This window comes from Prunus persica, chromosome G7 (assembly GCF_000346465.2).
Source record: "Prunus persica cultivar Lovell chromosome G7, Prunus_persica_NCBIv2, whole genome shotgun sequence".
Classification (NCBI taxonomy): domain Eukaryota; kingdom Viridiplantae; phylum Streptophyta; class Magnoliopsida; order Rosales; family Rosaceae; genus Prunus; species Prunus persica.
This window is the reverse complement of record NC_034015.1, coordinates 16,732,163-16,749,107: the sequence shown is the minus strand read 5'-3', so window position 1 is coordinate 16,749,107 and position 16,945 is coordinate 16,732,163. Positions and strand designations below refer to the sequence as shown.

At 39.8% G+C, this 16,945-nt stretch overlaps 4 protein-coding genes across 7 annotated transcripts; 1 reads left to right on the top strand and 3 right to left on the bottom strand.

The window, feature by feature from the left end:
* Positions 195-3,647, bottom strand: LOC18770803 (protein FAR1-RELATED SEQUENCE 5). Of its 3 annotated transcripts, none has more exons than XM_020568499.1 (4): positions 3,554-3,647; positions 933-3,083; positions 636-730; positions 195-512 (listed from the first exon to the last, which is right to left on the bottom strand). In XM_020568499.1, exon 2 carries the CDS (start codon positions 3,064-3,066, stop codon positions 1,030-1,032), a length of 2,037 nt encoding a protein of 678 aa, XP_020424088.1. In that variant the 5' UTR covers positions 3,067-3,083; positions 3,554-3,647; the 3' UTR covers positions 195-512; positions 636-730; positions 933-1,029. The 3 variants fall into 3 exon arrangements, with proteins under 3 accessions (XP_020424088.1, XP_007204240.1, XP_020424087.1); XM_007204178.2 differs by having other exon boundaries at positions 995-3,083; XM_020568498.1 differs by having other exon boundaries at positions 636-3,083.
* Positions 3,762-6,118, top strand: LOC18769645 (pentatricopeptide repeat-containing protein At5g44230). Of its 2 annotated transcripts, XM_020568497.1 has the most exons (2): positions 3,774-5,619; positions 5,710-6,118. In XM_020568497.1, the coding sequence occupies exons 1-2, from the start codon at positions 3,832-3,834 to the stop codon at positions 5,794-5,796; spliced, it is 1,875 nt and encodes a 624-aa protein (XP_020424086.1). In that variant the 5' UTR covers positions 3,774-3,831; the 3' UTR covers positions 5,797-6,118. The 2 variants fall into 2 exon arrangements, with proteins under 2 accessions (XP_007203772.1, XP_020424086.1); XM_007203710.2 differs by having other exon boundaries at positions 3,762-6,118.
* LOC18771354 (cold shock protein CS66) lies at positions 6,169-10,182 on the bottom strand. Its single transcript, XM_007202534.2, has 3 exons — positions 8,676-10,182; positions 7,022-7,405; positions 6,169-6,679 (listed from the first exon to the last, which is right to left on the bottom strand). Exons 1-3 carry the CDS (start codon positions 10,077-10,079, stop codon positions 6,353-6,355), a joined length of 2,115 nt encoding a protein of 704 aa, XP_007202596.2. The 5' UTR covers positions 10,080-10,182; the 3' UTR covers positions 6,169-6,352.
* Positions 11,236-12,667, bottom strand: LOC18769991 (dehydrin Xero 2). Its single transcript, XM_007202386.2, has one exon. It carries the CDS (start codon positions 12,273-12,275, stop codon positions 11,469-11,471), a length of 807 nt encoding a protein of 268 aa, XP_007202448.1. The 5' UTR covers positions 12,276-12,667; the 3' UTR covers positions 11,236-11,468.

The window sequence follows — 16,945 nt, the reverse complement described above, 5'->3', positions numbered from 1 at the left end:
TTGAATTTTGCACATTATTCTTCTTTTAATATAATTATGTGGTGTATTTTATAATTTGCAATATAAGTTGGAAAAGTTAAAATCAGCAAGTAGCATTTTACTTTTTAGTCCAGGTGTGGTTTACTTTTTAGCAGTTTGCATAGCATTAGCTAGATGAGTATCATTGACAAACTGGAAAGGGAGAGAATTAGAACTGATCACTTAAGCCCTGGTTTTTTACATTATAGGGGTTACAGCAAAACAACTCAAAGTTTGATAAGGCAGAGCAAAGCTTCTTAGCTAGTAATTCATAGACTTCAAGGGGACTTGTGTTGTGGATAATCATTTACTGGTTTAGCCTGCTGCTTGAAGTTGGGCTCTGTAAACCAAAGTCATACCCAGAACCAGAAACTGCTTCTGAGACCCTACCTTGTTGAATATTAGTCTAAGCTTCTGCCTCCTCATCCACCTCCACACTATCTTCATGCGCCTACTGCTCCTTAATCCTCTCAAACCAACTTCATGAAAATGACCTAGACATTTATTCAGCCAATCCATACACGGTAATTACATCAAACATGTACAAAGTTACAGATCGAAAAAATGAATTCAGTTTGAAATAGTAAAACAGCACTTTTAAATGGGAATCCAATTACCTAATGCGACCCCAGGTTTCAGCAATACTGAGAGGAGGATCATGCTCGTCGATGATATTGAAGATGACCCCAGAGATGATACTGAGACAGTTCACCTGTTTTGTATAGTCTATTGTCTAGTGAATATTCAAGAGATGAAATTACGAAAAATATACTTACATCAATATCAATACAGAACTCCATATACTTCATCAACTATCCTCCACTATATTATCAGAAATATCAACACTGATTTACTTGAAAAAGAAAAGGATGTACAATGCTGGCTTCTGCCAAAGAAGAAAAAGATACTCTAACCTTTCATTTCTGAACATCTTACGCAATGAAGTGCAATTTTCAGAACAAAAAGTAAGCAATACCCTGAACATATATTTTTCAATATAGCATTTGTCCTTTAGCCATCACAACTGGGGGATTCCACACTTCCATTATCAAGAAGCACATCACGAACAGATTGGTCGTCTACTTTGCTCAAACTTCCCAGCATGTTGGTAGTTTCCTCGTCACTTTCCAGTAACTTCATGGTCTCCGCTAACTTTTGTCTGACAATCCTCGTTCCTGAATCACACAATGAGCCTATACTGAAAACATTATTTCCTTCATGCATCAACTCACTTAGGCGCAGCGATTGGGCAGACTTGGCCTTTCTATATGATGACTTACAGAACTCATTACTCACCACAATCCCTTTCTTTGCCCCTTTAGTCCATCTCTTCACTATGTATTGTGTCGGTATGCTTGTATAGTTTTTAAAATCCAGTACTTTTAGGGCATGACGGCACAACAACCCCATGGATTCAAATAACTTACATGAACAAGAAATCATGGACGTAGTACAGTTGTATTGAATCATGTAGACTCTTTGAAGACCTTCTTCAATTGCTTCATAAATATATTGATTGCCATCATTACTAACTTCTACCATCCTCACCCCAAAAATACTCATAAGCTCATTTTCAAAGAACGAATACATTTTGACAGTGTACTCAGTAGCTGCATGCTTAAAGATACCACTATTTACTCTAAGATGAGGCATAGCATTTTTAAAACGAAAATCCTCTTCCAACTCTGTGAATCGCATCTTTTTTGTTTTTAGCTCATAATGCTGTACAAAACTAACGAGATCCACTGTTTTTCTAGACACTTGATGGAAAATAGTGTTTGTGTTCTCACCCCTCTGGCTTGATCCAATATTTGCTGAGAAAGTATCTAGGCTAAATGCAGGACACCATTTCTCTCGAAGTGAATACAACATCTTCAGCCACGAATTGCTTTCAAGGTTGAACATTTTAATCATGTCATCCCAGGAATTTTGAAATTCTACTTCAGTAAAACAATCAAGAAAGCATTTGTTGAAGTGCTTCTTGAATTCAGGATCAGCACAAAGACTAGCAAGATGTTGTGTAGCATTCTTGGAGATCTGCCAATTGCATAACCGATGCCGTGTCTCTGGGAACACAGTCTCAATTGCCTTTGCCTTTTCCATTGCTTTATCCTCATCCGTGAAAATGGTTTTTGGCTGTTTATTTCCCATCGACTCCAAAAATGTTTCAAACAACCAAACAAATGAATCAGCACTCTCGTCCAATAAAAAAGCACAACCAAATGAGATATTCTTCCAATGGTGATTGACTCCCAAAAATGGACTACAAACTAGATTGCTGTTGGTTCGAAATGTAGTTTCAAAACATACAACGTCTCCAAAGCAATCATAATCCAACTTTGATCTACCATCTCTCCAGAAATAATTTGTGATTCGACTAAATTGGTCCACTTGAACACTGTAGAAAAAATTTGGATCCTCCATCTGTTTATGCTTAAAATAATTTATCAAGCTTTGTCCATTCTGTTCTATCATTTCATCCTTACTCCTTTGCAAACAATTAGGTAAATCTTTATTAGTAGATCTATCATTCTCATCACAGCCAAACTCTTTTCCCAAGTATGAATGTGATTTTGCTGTTCTTATACTCCCATCACTCTTAGAGCCAAGGATATTTGCACGAACACTTGGTATATTTCGACCTGATCTTAGAAATTGTCGCTCTTCAGGCTTAGCAAACTCGTGATTATGAACTGGATTGATGTAGGAGAGCTTCCACATACCATTTTCCACGGTGAATCGAATTACAGCCTTGCAACCTGTTCTTGTATCTAACCTTCTCACTTTCTTCGCTTCACATAAGTCTTCATCTACTTGAAATCCTTCCTTTGAGCACAAAAATTCTCGTTGCCGGACATTATTTTGCGAATCTCTTCGAAGATGCCCCTTGCGAATACTAAAACCTTTGTTAAAGGCATATGTGTTGCAGAGCTGGTAAGCTTCAGATTCATCACTAACTTCCATCCCTACTCTTAGTTCATCACTTTCTCCAAATAATGCTTCCTTGTCACTTTTTTCTAATGATTTGCTTTGAAAATCACTATCCATTTGCTAAATCAACCAGCCTAATCATACAGAACAAAGTATTTAGTGCTTGTCCATAACAGAATAGCGAAATGTAAAATGTAAGCCATATGTTTGGTAGGGATTACAAGTAAAAATATTAAAACCAGAAGGTCGACAATGATCCTGGATACCAGTTTTCAATCAAATCAAAATAGTAAGTCTCCCTAAAAGAGCTTTTAAATTAAAAAATTTAAATCACAAAAGCAATGTAAGATAACTAAATCATAAATATTGTCTTCAAGAACAATCATTTAATCAGATTCTGCCCCAAACTTTTCTAAACCATTAGAAGCCATTTTCTATGAAGCAATCATGCAACATCCATAAGAAACTAGCATCAAATTTCATAAACAAGAGAAACCCATAAATTTGATATTAACCTCCTGCCTCCAATACTTTACCTCTAAAATAATACAGCAAAACAGTAATAATCATATTGGAAAAGACCCAGAGAGGACAGAGAAGCTACCTAGTTTTCCAAGAAAAGAAAGGAGGAGACTTGATGCGACGTCGTCTAGAGGAGGGCAGAGGAATTTGGAGTTTGGGCTCAGGAGTTCTGTTATGCTTGTCACTGTGCGACGAAGAGAGCAGAGTGTAGAAATTAGAGAGGAACAAAACGCACCGTTTTGCTTTTCCCTCGAGTTATTCCGATACGCACCGTTTAATTTGTATAGCGGGAGTTTCTCCTCCTCTTTTATCAAATGCATTCTCAGAGCCGCGCGCAGCCGGAGGGACTTGGATTGTCCAATGCAAAATCTCTCTCGCCGATTCTCCACAGTCCCAATTCACAAGCTTTTACCTCAGCAGCTTCACCAGCACCAGCCACAACCAACCAGATTCTTCATCCCTTTCTCCGAGTTTCAGCAGAAGCGGAAGCTCTTGGAGCACAAACTCATCTCTGATCTAGATGGCTGCGACAATCTCAGCCAAGTCAAGGAGGTTCATGCTCACCTCCTCCGCCATGGCCTCAGCCAGTGCTGCTACGTCCTCACCAAGCTCGTCCGCACGCTCACGAAGCTCGGCGTCCCAGTGGACGCGTATCCGCGCCTCGTCTTCGTACAGGTCAAGTACCCGAACCCATTTCTCTGGACGGCTATGATTCGCGGGTACACAGTTCAGGGACCCATTTCGGAGGCGCTGAATTTTTATACTTGTATGCGAAGCGCAGGGACTGGGCCCGTGTCGTTTACGTTCTCTGCGCTCTTTAAGGCTTGTGGGGATGTGCTTGACGTGAACTTGGGTAGGCAGATACATGCCCAGACGATTTTGGTTGGCGGGTTTGCGGCGGATTTGTACGTGGGCAACACCATGATTGATATGTATGTAAAGTGTGGTTTTTTGGATTGTGGGCGCAAGGTGTTTGATGAAATGCCTGACAGGGATGTCGTTTCTTGGACCGAGTTAATTGTTGCTTATACTAAGATTGGGGATATGGGATCAGCAAGGGAATTGTTTGAGGGGTTGCCTGTGAAAGATATGGTGGCGTGGACGGCAATGGTTACTGGTTATGCCCAGAATGCCCGGCCAAGAGATGCGTTGGATTGCTTTGAGAGAATGCAAGGTGCTGGTGTGGGCACCGATGAGATTACGTTGGTTGGTCTCATTTCAGCTTGTGCACAATTGGGTGCATCTAAGTATGCTAATTGGGTTCGAGACATTGCCGAGAAATCTGGTTTTGGGCCTACTGAAAATGTTCTTGTGGGATCGGCATTGATAGATATGTACTCAAAATGTGGGAGCTTGGATGAAGCCTACAAGGTTTTTCAAGGAATGAAGGAAAGAAACGTATTTTCTTACAGCTCAATGATTTTGGGGTTTGCAATGCACGGCCGTGCCAATGCAGCGATAGAATTGTTTCATGAGATGTTGACAACAGAGATAAGACCTAACCGGGTTACTTTTATAGGGGTGCTAACGGCGTGCAGCCATGCAGGCATGGTTGATCAAGGTCGGCAGTTATTTGCAACCATGGAGAAGTACTATAATGTTGTTCCATCAGCTGATCATTATACTTGCATGGTAGACCTTCTTGGTCGAGCTGGGCGCTTGGAAGAAGCTCTTGAGCTTGTTGAAACAATGCCGATAGCTGCCCACGGAGGTGTGTGGGGAGCACTACTCGGAGCATGTCATATTCATGGGAACCCTGACATAGCTCAGATTGCTGCAAACCATCTTTTTGAGCTTGAACCCGATAGTATCGGAAACCATGTAATGCTCTCTAACATATATGCATCGGCAGGAAGGTGGGCTGATGTTTCAAGAGTGAGGAAGATGATGAAGGAAAAGGGTCTGAAAAAGAATCCTGCGTATAGCTGGGTCGAAACGAAGAAAGGGGTAATTCATGAATTCTGTGCAGGTGAAACGAACCATCCAGAGTACGCCGAGATTAAGAAGGCATTGGATGATCTTCTGAACAGATTACAGGCTCATGGGTACCAGCCAAACCTGAATTCTGCGGCTTACGATTTGGGGATTGAAGAGAGGAAGCGCATATTAATGTCGCATAGTGAAAAGCTAGCTCTGGCATATGCATTGGTCAGTACAGATTCTGGAAGCACCATAAAGATTATGAAGAACATTAGGATCTGTGAAGATTGTCATGTGTTCATGTGTGGTGCATCGCAGGTCGCCGGGAGGGAGATTGTTGTGAGAGATAACATGAGATTCCATCACTTCAGTAATGGGAAATGCTCTTGCGGTAACTTTTGGTGATTGAACCTGCAGGAGGATGAAGGTTGTTGTAGAAGGCTGGCTCTGAAGTTGTAGCTTTTGGTAATGTTGCTCGAAAACACAAATCTATCTAATTGCCTTGGGTTTCATTATGCAGTCTTTCTAGAGCCTATGATATCATTTACGGAACGCCGTTGACAAATTGTATGTAACGGCTAGCATAAGTTTTGAGAGATGTAGAAGTAGAATTGAGTTTCATTTAGCTTGATTGATTATTTTATCTATTTTTGTGCTAATGAAACTAGATTTTATTTGTTAACTTTTGACCTTAATTTTCTTGGTTGCTAACAAGTCTTATTTGTTTTCCAGTTTGCAATATATGTTTCGACCTTTTTTTTTTGGGGGTCAATTATGTTGCTCACAGAAAAGCAAGTCTATTTATTGAAACAAACGACATACAAAGTACATTACGAAACACAAACGCCATTGCGTATTGAGCATAAAAGAACTGAGCTCACCGCCAGCTTATTATACAGGGCATAAAATTACTAATTAACCACTCTGTATACATATTTATATGAGCACTTATAAATGATATCTAGTGTTGTCCGGGAAGTTTCTCCTTGATCTTGTCCATGATCCCCTTCTTCTCTTGGTGCTCTTCGGTGTAGGCGGTTCCACCATAAGGTGTGGTGGTGGCAGTTGTATGAGTCTGAGATGGGTAGGGGTCATCTGCCCTATGCCCCCCAGTCCCAGGCAGCTTCTCCTTGATCTTGTCCATCGTCCCCTTCTCCTGGTGGTGCTGCCCGGTGGTCCCAGTTCCACCGTATGTTGTATCGGTTTTGGTTCCACCTGGCAGCTTCTCCTTTACCTTCTCCTTCAACCCCTTCTTCTTCCTCCTCCCTCCTAGCCCGTCATCCTCAGACTACAAATCACAATCAATTACCAACTTTATCATATCATATATAATAAAATCACCATAAAATTATTTTTGTGATGAAATAGTGCGACACAAGACGAGTCTCACTTCTGTTCAAGATGGATGTGATACAAAACAGTGTGATCCGTGAGACTTGACACAAACTGTTAAAACTGTTAAATATTGATGTGACACAAAAGTTGTGACCACATCTATAACAACTGTTAGAGATGTAGCACAAAATATATTGCGCAATCGAGCATATTATTCATGAAATTAAATTCCCATAATTTGATATATTAGAGGAAAATTTAAAAAAAAAGAAAAAGAAAAAAAAAGAGGACTTACAGAGCTAGAGCTTGAGCTACCAGAGCGGTGAAGCACGGCGCCAGTGACGCCGTGGTGCCCTTTCCTGTCATAGTCGTGACCATGCACCCCTTGGCCTTGGCCAGCTACCGTGGTGGCGGCGAAGTCATGAGGGTCGTACCCTCCTGCGCCAGTGGTGGCCGCGGTGGTTCCGGTCGTAGTAGTGTGATGACCAAGTGGGTTCCCGTACTCGTCGGTGCGGCGGATCGGGTTCCCGTACTCGTCGGTCGGTGTTGCCCCGTACTGCTTCTCATAGCTCGCCATTTTCAAACTGCAAACACAAACAGCTGCTGAACTTTTGAGTAATTTTAAATTAAGATCTGTTTGGGATTTGATGTATTTGAAATGAGAAACGGGGTTTGGGGGTTATATATGGGCAATTGGATTGGCAAGGCATGCATATTCTTACACGTACGCGAATAGTGACTCCATGCACTGCAGCCACGTTAGCCACTGGGACACCTGCCGGCGCCGTGAGAGGACAATTGGATCTTGTTTCTGCATCATAGATAAGATAAGATGTGTATATCATGTGTTAATAATAGTATTCTTTGTCTTGGTGTTAAAAGCTCGTGACACTTTGACCGCGTATGCACAAGAGCCTGTTTGACGATAGCTACCTCTGTATCAGTTGAAAATTATTGGAACTTGTTGCATTGTCACATTTTGACAAGTGGCGCTGTAAAGGTCGTTCGGAGGAGTGGGATAATGTTTCAGAGAGTGATTTATGCCCACTTTTTATGTATTCTTATGTGAATTTTTTTTTTCCCGGTAAGTTAAAAACATTTATATGAACTGTTGTAATTTAAAAAGGAATTAACAACTTTATAAAATACATAAAAATTAATATATATTGCATTTTATTTTTAAATAATATATATATATAGGTTTATACAAATTAGGGGCCTTGTTCGTATGTGCTCAGGGATTTAGACGAGCTAAAAGCGAATTACTTTTCTTTTTTGGGGGGTAAAGTTGTACTTTCATAAACAAATACCAAAGGGTCAGGAGAACAAACCGAGACCGAGCAACCAGTCAACGGCAAATACAAGAAGAAGACCAAACAAACAGTAAGAAAAAACAAAACTCTGAGAAAAGCGGCAACAAGAAGAAAAGGCAAAGAAAGCCAACTTCTTCACTCAGATAGAGGAGGGCAAGGCAGTCCGTCAAACGTTAAAGGATAGCTATGAAGTTGTAGCTTGTGATACTGCTGCTCAACAGCTTAAAGCAAAAGGTTCACAAGATCTCTTGACATTTCAAACTCTTCACTTTTTCAAGGGGCCGGTGCAGAAAGTAGGAGCCTTTGGGTTCTTTTTTCCAAAAAATTTGATTTTCAACCCTTGGTTAAGATTTCATTTAGACAAACCTATTTCATCACAAAATAATAATAATAATATATGTGCATTATTGAGATTTATACTTGAAAGCAGCAGACAATAAATAGTTACAAAAGCAAAACACTGTACTCAGAAGAGCACATTTATACTATAACACAAACGACATCCAAATATTACAAAATACGACATTGTACAATGCTCGGTGGTCACAGACCAACAACAAGCACCGATTTATTATACACAGCAGCACAGCAGATAATTATCTGATAGGAAGTCCAAATGATGATCCATTCCATCTAGTTGTTGTGACCAGGAAGCTTGTCTTTGATTTTCTCAATCAACCCCTTCTTCTCATGGAGCTGGGGCTCTCCTCCTGTGTGCCCGACCCCACCGTGAGCTGCACTGGTTGGCTTGGTTGGGTGGGTGTCATGAAGGTACTGGTCATCCTTATGTCCACCTGGCAGCTTCTCCTTCACTTTCTCCCCTACACCCTTCCTCTCCCGGGTCTCTCCTATGCCCGCGGCCCCACCCCCACCGTAAGGTCCAGTGGTTGGGTGCACATTTTGCCCACCTGGCAGCTTCTCCTTCACTTTCTCCACTACACCCTTCTTCTCCCGTGTATCATCTCCTGTGTACCCTGCCCCACCGTAAGCTCCAGTGGTTGGGTGGGTCTCATGAGAGTAATGGTCATCCTTTTGCCCACCCGGCAGCTTGTCCTTTACTTGGTCTATTATACCCTTCTTCTCCCGGGTATCATCTCCTGTGTACCCGGCCCCACCGTAAGCTCCAGTTGTTGGGTGGGTGTCATGAGAGTAATGGTCATCCTTTTGCCCACCTGGCAGCTTGTCCTTCACTTGGCCTATTATACCCTTCTTCTCCCGGGTATCATCTCCTGTGTATCCGGCCCCACCGTAAGCTCCAGTAGTTTTGTGGGTGTCATGAGAGTACTGATCATCCTTTTGCCCACCTGGCAGCTTGTCCTTAACTTGGCCTATTATACCCTTCTTCTCCTGGTGCTCTCCTCCTGTGTAGCCGGCCCCACCGTAAGCTCCAGTGGTTGGGTGGGTGTCACGACAGTACTGGTCATCCTTTTGCCCACCTGGCAGCTTGTCTTTGACTTGGCCTATTATACCCTTCTTCTCGTGGTCCTCTCCTCCTGTGTAGCCGGCGCCACCGTAAGCTCCAGTGGTTGGGTGGGTGTCACGACAGTACTGGTCATCCTTTTGCCCACCTGGCAGCTTGTCCTTAACTTGGCCTATTATACCCTTCTTCTCGTGGTGCTCTCCTCCTGTGTAGCCGGCCCCACCGTAAGCTCCAGTGGTTGTCTGGGTGTCATGAGAGTACTGGCCATCCTTGTTCCCACCTGGCAGCTTGTCCTGGAGTTGGCCTAGTAAACCCTTCTTCTCCTGGTGCTCTCCTCCTGTGTACCCGTCCCCACCGTAACCTCCAGTGGTTGTCTGGGTATCACGAGAGTACTGGTCATCCTTGGAATGAAGCACAGCAGGGACGCCGTGGTGCTCAACAACACCAGGTTTTGTATGAGTGCCGTACCCTGCACCAGTTCCGTACCCGGTATCCGCCACGCCGTGCTGAACCGGGTTCCCGAACTCGTCTGTCCGACCGGTTCCGGTGGTGGTGTGATGAACCGGGTTCCCATACTCATCAGTCTTAGTAGGCTCGGGTGTTGAACCAAAATGCGCCATTTTTCAAAGTACGAACAAAAAAAGACACAAGAAAATACAACTCCTGATAAAAACCAAATGAATGAAACTGGCTTTGGTTTGGGATGAAGTGATGTATTTGAAATTAGAACTGAGGTTGGTTTATATAGGCAACGAATCTACACCCAAAGGCTATGCATGCATTATGCATAACGCGCATGCCATGCCATGAATAATAATTTCATTAATCTTTACACGTACCCACGTACATAATTAGCAAAGTAAATTTCATACCTACCTGATATTCACATATGAGACACGTGGCGCTGTTGAGACAGGACACCTGTGTGCCGGTGTCGGCACATCGGAAGATATTTTGTTTTTGTTTTGTTTTCTTTTTACGTCGGGCATAAGATTAAAGATTACGATTAAGATAAGATAAAATAAGTGGTTCTCGTTGTCTTGAAAAGCAGGTATCATTTCACCGCGTCTGTATGGAATTGATGACGACAGGAGGAACAACAACATCTGTACCCGTTCCACTCCACTAGCTTTTGACCCTTGTAAAAGTCATTCATCATCTTGATCTTTGTCACACAGACCGACTCATTGGATGGCTAAGATTCATAAGAGGGATTTCATCGTTCCGTGTATGAGGTTCCACGTGGGTGTTATCCATTGGTTCTAGCTGTACAGGGTTATTGAATTGAACCGGCCCAATTTCAGCAGTTTGGTCTACAAACGGCCGACATGAAACGGACCAATCTGTTGAGTAGCCAAATTCTAAAGTGTGGGTCTCATCTAGATGATGTTCTATTTTTTAATTATTAAATTAAATTAGTTAATCGTTAGATCAAAATAATTAATTTAATTTAATAATTAAGAGATAATATCTCATCTAAGAGCCGCCTTCATTATAGAATGACTCCAAATTTAAATGCTTTTACTGAAAAAAAATTTAATTTCAAAGTATATGTGGGTTAAGTCAATAATCGTGACATGAACCGTCTTTTGTTTGTGTGGAATAGATACTTTATTGTTGAAGTGCCGTAAGATACCACAACGTATAGCCATAAAATTCTTTATCTACAACCCAATCGTGAATACCATGAATAATAGCAGAGGTGAGCCTTACGTTTTTGGCCTCAAGTTTGAATTCCTTGTAAATTATAATAATTTAAAATAATTAGACTATTGCTGGTTTTAATAAATCCCTCTCCAAACAATTAAAACTTGCTTACACAGGAACTATTGTTAAGATAGATATAAAGGACATACAAAGTATGTATCACAAAATACAAAGGACATGGCGCAGAGCTCGGTGTTCACAAACATAACAACCACACCAAGCACCGCTTATTATACACGTCATACTAAAACATTGAACACAAAACGATACCTAACGTATCTATCTCTTACATAACCCTATTATTAATAATGATGTCCACCAGGAAGTTTCTCTTTGATCTTGTCCATGATGCCCTTCTTTTCACGGGGGTAGGTGGTGGTGGCGGTGCCACCGTAAGCTGAAGGTGTGGTGGTGGTGCCACCGTAAGCTGAAGGTGTGGTGGTGGTGTCACCGTAAGCTGTGGTGGTGGTGCCACCGTAAGGTGAATGTGTGGTGGTGGTGCCACCGTAAGGTGAAGGTGTGGTGGTGCTGTCACCGTAAGCTGTGGTGGTGGTGCCACCGTAAGGTGTGGTGGTGGCGGTTTTATGAGAATGAGATGAGTAGGGATCATCCACCCTATGTCCACCAGTCCCAGTCAGCTTATCCTTGATCCTGTCCATCGTGCCCTTGTGCTGGCGGTACTCTGTTCCGGTGTAGCCGGTTCCATCGTAAGGTGCAGTGGTGCCGGTTGTATGAGAATGAGATGAGTAGGGGTCAGTACCTGGCATCTTGTTCATCATCCCATGGTGCTGCTCCAATCCAGTGTAGCCGGTTTCACCGTAACGTGCAGTGGGGTAGGTTGTCTGAGAATGAGATGAGTAGGGGTCATGAGTACCTGGGAGCTTCTCCTTGATCTTGTCCATCATCCCCCTTTCGCGTACTGGGTTCCCATACTCATCTGTATAGTGGGGCTCTGATCTGGTGTAGGTGGTGACTGGGTTCCCATACTCATCTGTAGCCCCGTACTCATTTGTAGATTGGGGCTCTGATCCGGTGTAGTTGGTGAGTGGGTTCCCGTAATCATTTGTAGATTGGGCCGTTGCACCATATTGGTTCTGGTAATTCGCCATTTTCAAAGATCACACAATAACACAAAGAAACAAATAGAGATTGTAGATTGATTTTTTGAGTAGAAAGTGTAAGTTGTCTTGGATTGGATGGAGAATTGGGGGTGGTTTATATAGGCAATTACGTAAAGGCATGCATGATGTGCATGTAGGCTAAATTCTTACCCATACCTGGATACTGATTTCATATCATAGTGCCACGTTAACTACTGAAACACGTGGCAATGTTGTGACACGACAAGTGTATGTTGGTGCATGGTGCATGGTCCATGGTCCATGGATAAGATAAGATTTCAAGTAAGTTAACGCTCGTGACACTTACCCACCTCCGTGCAGTTGGAAGATACCTATGTGTAAGAGATATTTATAAGTTTTTGTTACTACTCCTCCTCGAGATTGAGAATTCAAAAGTGATGAAATTATGAGGGAGAATGTTGTGATTAAGTGATCAATTTTCTTATAAATGCTGCTTAATCATAATGGCTAATCTCCCATCTGAATCTGATGCTCCTTCATCATCTCATCATTTGACAACTTTGGCTTGGAAACCGTCTGCCGACATGGGACTATACTATTCTTGCAGGCTAAGTTATGGTTTCAATGATAATTGGCATCCAAAAGCATGCTTTATTTTAATAATTGGCTTTTCATCATAAGTTTCTTCTCCAAGTACCCAGAAGAAGTTTTAGCATTTTTTGTTTAAATAAATATAAATGGAAAAGAAAAAAAAAATTGTAAATTTAGCTTAACCCCTTCAAAGTCATTTTTCCTCAACTACAACTCTTCTCTTTATTTTTGTTTGAATGAAATCCTATTTTTTATAAATAAAACCCGATGACTAGGATCCAACTCGAAAAGTTACCTAATCAAGTGCAGAATCGAATTTATTGTACTTTTTCAATTCCTAAAATACCCCCAACTAAGCTATTATTATATATATATTTTTAATTAATGTAGGAACCAATATAGAAACAAATTTTAATAGATTGTAACTAATGACACATGTTGAATTTGGAAAGATCTCCAAATGGATATAGGAATTAATTTGGAATCCTTTTAAAATTTAACAATAAATTCATATTTAACATACCTAATCAGTTAATTTAATAAAAAAAAGTTTTAATTTATTAATTTATGAAGTATATGTGATTAATTATCTATTATTTTATTATTTTATAAATATAAGTTTAAAAAATAACGTACCTATTACTTCTTTTACTAAAAATAATGTACCTAGTATCAATTTACTTATTGTTCAAATAATATACCCAACTTTTATAAATGCATTTTTATATAAGTTCCTATTATGCAATAATATAACTTGTAATTCACCTATTATGGGTATAATACTTAAAGAGTATAACCACCCAGCTATACATTTAAAAAATTCCAATGTATTTAGAAAGTATATAGCCGCATGGCTATACTCTTTAAATGCTCAAACCTGACTGTGGCATTGAGATGGCAAATCTGATATTACTAATGAATCTGTAAAGTGCAATTCCTTTCCAATTAATCATCAATGCTTACATGGATAAACGCAGTAGATACAAACATTAATATTTAGTTAATTTACTCATGCGTTTGCTAAAAAGCACTTGCGTTTCGTATGACATCGTGTACGAAAGACTGACTGGCAAGCTGCCCTTGCTGTAATGTCTAACAAAAGAGCTAACACAACTTCTTGTAATGGTACTTGTTCAAAAGCTCATGAATGATTCATCTTTACAGTATACAAACAGCTAAACATGTGATGCTCTCCCATAAAGGTACAGGCAGTAAAGAGACACTACTACAAAAAGTGAAAAAGACGACCAGAAAACAACGACGGTCTAAGTGAAAACCGTCGTGGTTTATAAAAAGACGACGGTTCTAAAAACACCGTCGTGTAATACAACCTTAGACAACTAAAAAATGGAGTTTCAAATGGCTGTTCAAAAACAACGACGTACATAATTAAACAACCGACGTCTATTTGAAACAGATTTCCGCAGTGTAAAATCAATGCCAACAAAGAACGGCAGAAGTTATGAATCGACCGACGTAGAAAGTAAAGACGACGATTTCAATAAAAACTGCCGTTTTTACTCATAAAATAAGACGACGAGGTTTTCGTATAAGACGCCGTATAATTACAAACAAATCCACGGCTTTAAAATACAAAATATCGCCGTATTAAATTAATTTACAACGACGGAAAATATAAATATATCGACGTCATTCTCGTATAGTTCTACTACGTTATCTTTAAATCGTACAATAAAATTTATCGTCGTATTTATTCATTTTATACGTCGTACCTTTAATTTTAACGGTCGTCTTAATAAGAATTTTTGTTAACAATTTTTTTCTTTGATTTTCTTATCCTACGTCGGTAGATCTACTTAATGACAAGAATTGAAATAACCACGACGGTTTATATAGAACACCGCCGACATAATCAGTTTTGTCTGAGATCCCAAGGGTTACGAAATCTTACCAGATGGAACTCTGTTCCACATCATAATCTTAACAGATGACACAGATTTGCAAATATTGCGTCGTGTTAGTTTACAAATTCTAGAACATTAATTTCCCTCATTTTAAATTTCCTCGGGAAAGAAAAATCTATTTATCACGCTTTGGAATTGAAAACTAAAACTGAAAGAATACGGGAAAAAAAACTCCATTTATAATTTAAAATTAAAATCCACGTCGGTTGTAGTACACTTAACGACGTTTAACAAAATAATCTACGTCGGTAATTATAAATCTACCGCCATCGTAACTTAATATAGACGACGAGAAAAGACGACGGTAGAACAGAAAACCGCCGTTGTTTCAGTTTCTTTAGCATATCTTTCTGCAGGACTTGTGTAGTTCAAAGCATTGACAATGTCTTCATCATATCTCCCAGAAACTACTGATTCAATTGCTCATGCTTTAGAGGCCATCTGAAGCCATTTCTATTCTTTATCGCATTCTTGAAACCCATCTTCTTCTTCTGAAGCTCTACGGATAAAGGAAGAGGCTATCACAATAAATCCGACGGATCTTCTTAGGCAAGAAAATCAAGCAGAGGATCAGGCACATCTGATCTTCAGATTTCCCTGAGAAGCGAACTTTCCTTCGACAGCGAGTGGAGGCCAGGCTTGCATCTCTTTTGATGGAAAGCAAGGAGTATTCAGAAGCACTAAGTGTCCTATCAGGCTTGATCAAGGAAGTGAGAAGGCTAGTTGACAAGCTTCTTCTTGTGGACATATATTTGATGCGAGTAAGCTCAATTTCTCTTTGAGAAAACATCCAAATTATTATCTTTGAGACATGAGAGACTGAGAGAGGAAGAACTTGGAACCTTAAATGTAAACCGAAAATGAATGAAAGCGACAAATTTATAGAATAAATTTTTAAAACCAACGGCGGTCCTTACAAAAAAACCGCCGTTTAAATTGTAAAATCAACGTCGGTATGATCGACGTATATTACAGAAATCCACGTCGGTAAATTAATAAAAACGACGTGTTAAATAATATACCATGACGCGAGTTATTACTTATGTACTTTAATTTTTGAGTTTACTACGACGGTACCTACAAACTACTGTCGTATTTATTTACCACGTCCGAAGTTAAATGTACCGTCGTATTTTGTAATTTATACGTCGTAGTTATATGTAACCGCCATATTATTTTTTTGAAATGGTTTTATATGTAAGCAACTTTTCGTCTACTTGACTTACACATTTGTTGTTTTTATATTCTTATTTTATTTAAATCTGTCATCCAAAAAAGAAACTTTACATATTGCAGAATATTAATTTCCTTCGTTTTAAATTTCCTCCGGAAAAAAAACTCTATTTATAACGCACTGTAATTGAAAAATAAACTGAAAGGTCACGGGAAAAAAAATTCTATTCATAATTTAAAAATTAAAATCCACGTCAGTTATATTAAACCTAACGACGTTAAATGAAATGATTCCACGTCGAATGAAAAATATTGCGTCGTTTTAGTTAAAAACGACGTAGTTAAATGTAACCGCCGTATTATTTTTTTGAAATGGTTTTATATGTAAGCAACTTTTCGACTTACACATGCACTGTTTCCAAACCCGATTAAAAATTTCAATCTCCCAGAGAAACCTTTTCGTCTTTTTTCCTTGTCAGAGCATTGTCAGAGTTTCTCATCGTCTTCCTCTCGTCTTCTTCGTCGTCTCTGAACTTAAACATCGATCATCTTCCTCTTGCTTTCATTGCACGCAAAAGGTAAGCTTTCATTTTCACTATTTTGGTTACTGTTTTGCATGCTCATACGTTTTTTGTTTGAAAAATCTTTTTACCTTTTTTCTGGCCAAAATCATTTTACTTCTTTCCAAGTTTGATAAAATATACAGACAAAGAGAGAAAGTTTCCAACTTTGAAGACAACTACATCAACTAAATAAGACGACGGTAGACCACGACGGTTCGTCAGTTGTTCTAGCGTCGTCTGAAAATTGACAAAGTTGTTTTTAAAATAATAGTCTTTTTTTATATGCTTGTTTAATTGCAGGTTTGATTTCGCTGAACAATGGTTTTTGTTTTTCCCTTATTTGATAAAATATAAAGAAAAAGAAACTAGGGTTGGTATCTAATATAGACGACAAAATATCTTATTGTTTTACGTCGTGTGAATGTTAATACCACGACGGTGTATT

Excerpts from the sequence above, each read along its gene's own strand:
- LOC18770803 (XM_020568498.1), bottom strand. The coding sequence starts at position 3,066 with ATGGATAGTGATTTTCAAAGCAAATCATTAGAAAAAAGTGACAAGGAA.
- LOC18769645 (XM_007203710.2), top strand. The coding sequence starts at position 3,832 with ATGCAAAATCTCTCTCGCCGATTCTCCACAGTCCCAATTCACAAGCTT.
- LOC18771354 (XM_007202534.2), bottom strand. The coding sequence starts at position 10,079 with ATGGCGCATTTTGGTTCAACACCCGAGCCTACTAAGACTGATGAGTAT. Across the intron at positions 7,406-8,675 it reads AGCTTCCTGGTCACAACAAC|CCCCCAAACCCCGTTTCTCA; the intron begins TAGATGGAATGG and ends GCCCATATATAA. Across the intron at positions 6,680-7,021 it reads GTAGCTCAAGCTCTAGCTCT|TCTGAGGATGACGGGCTAGG; the intron begins GTAAGTCCTCTT and ends TGTGATTTGTAG.
- LOC18769991 (XM_007202386.2), bottom strand. The coding sequence starts at position 12,275 with ATGGCGAATTACCAGAACCAATATGGTGCAACGGCCCAATCTACAAAT.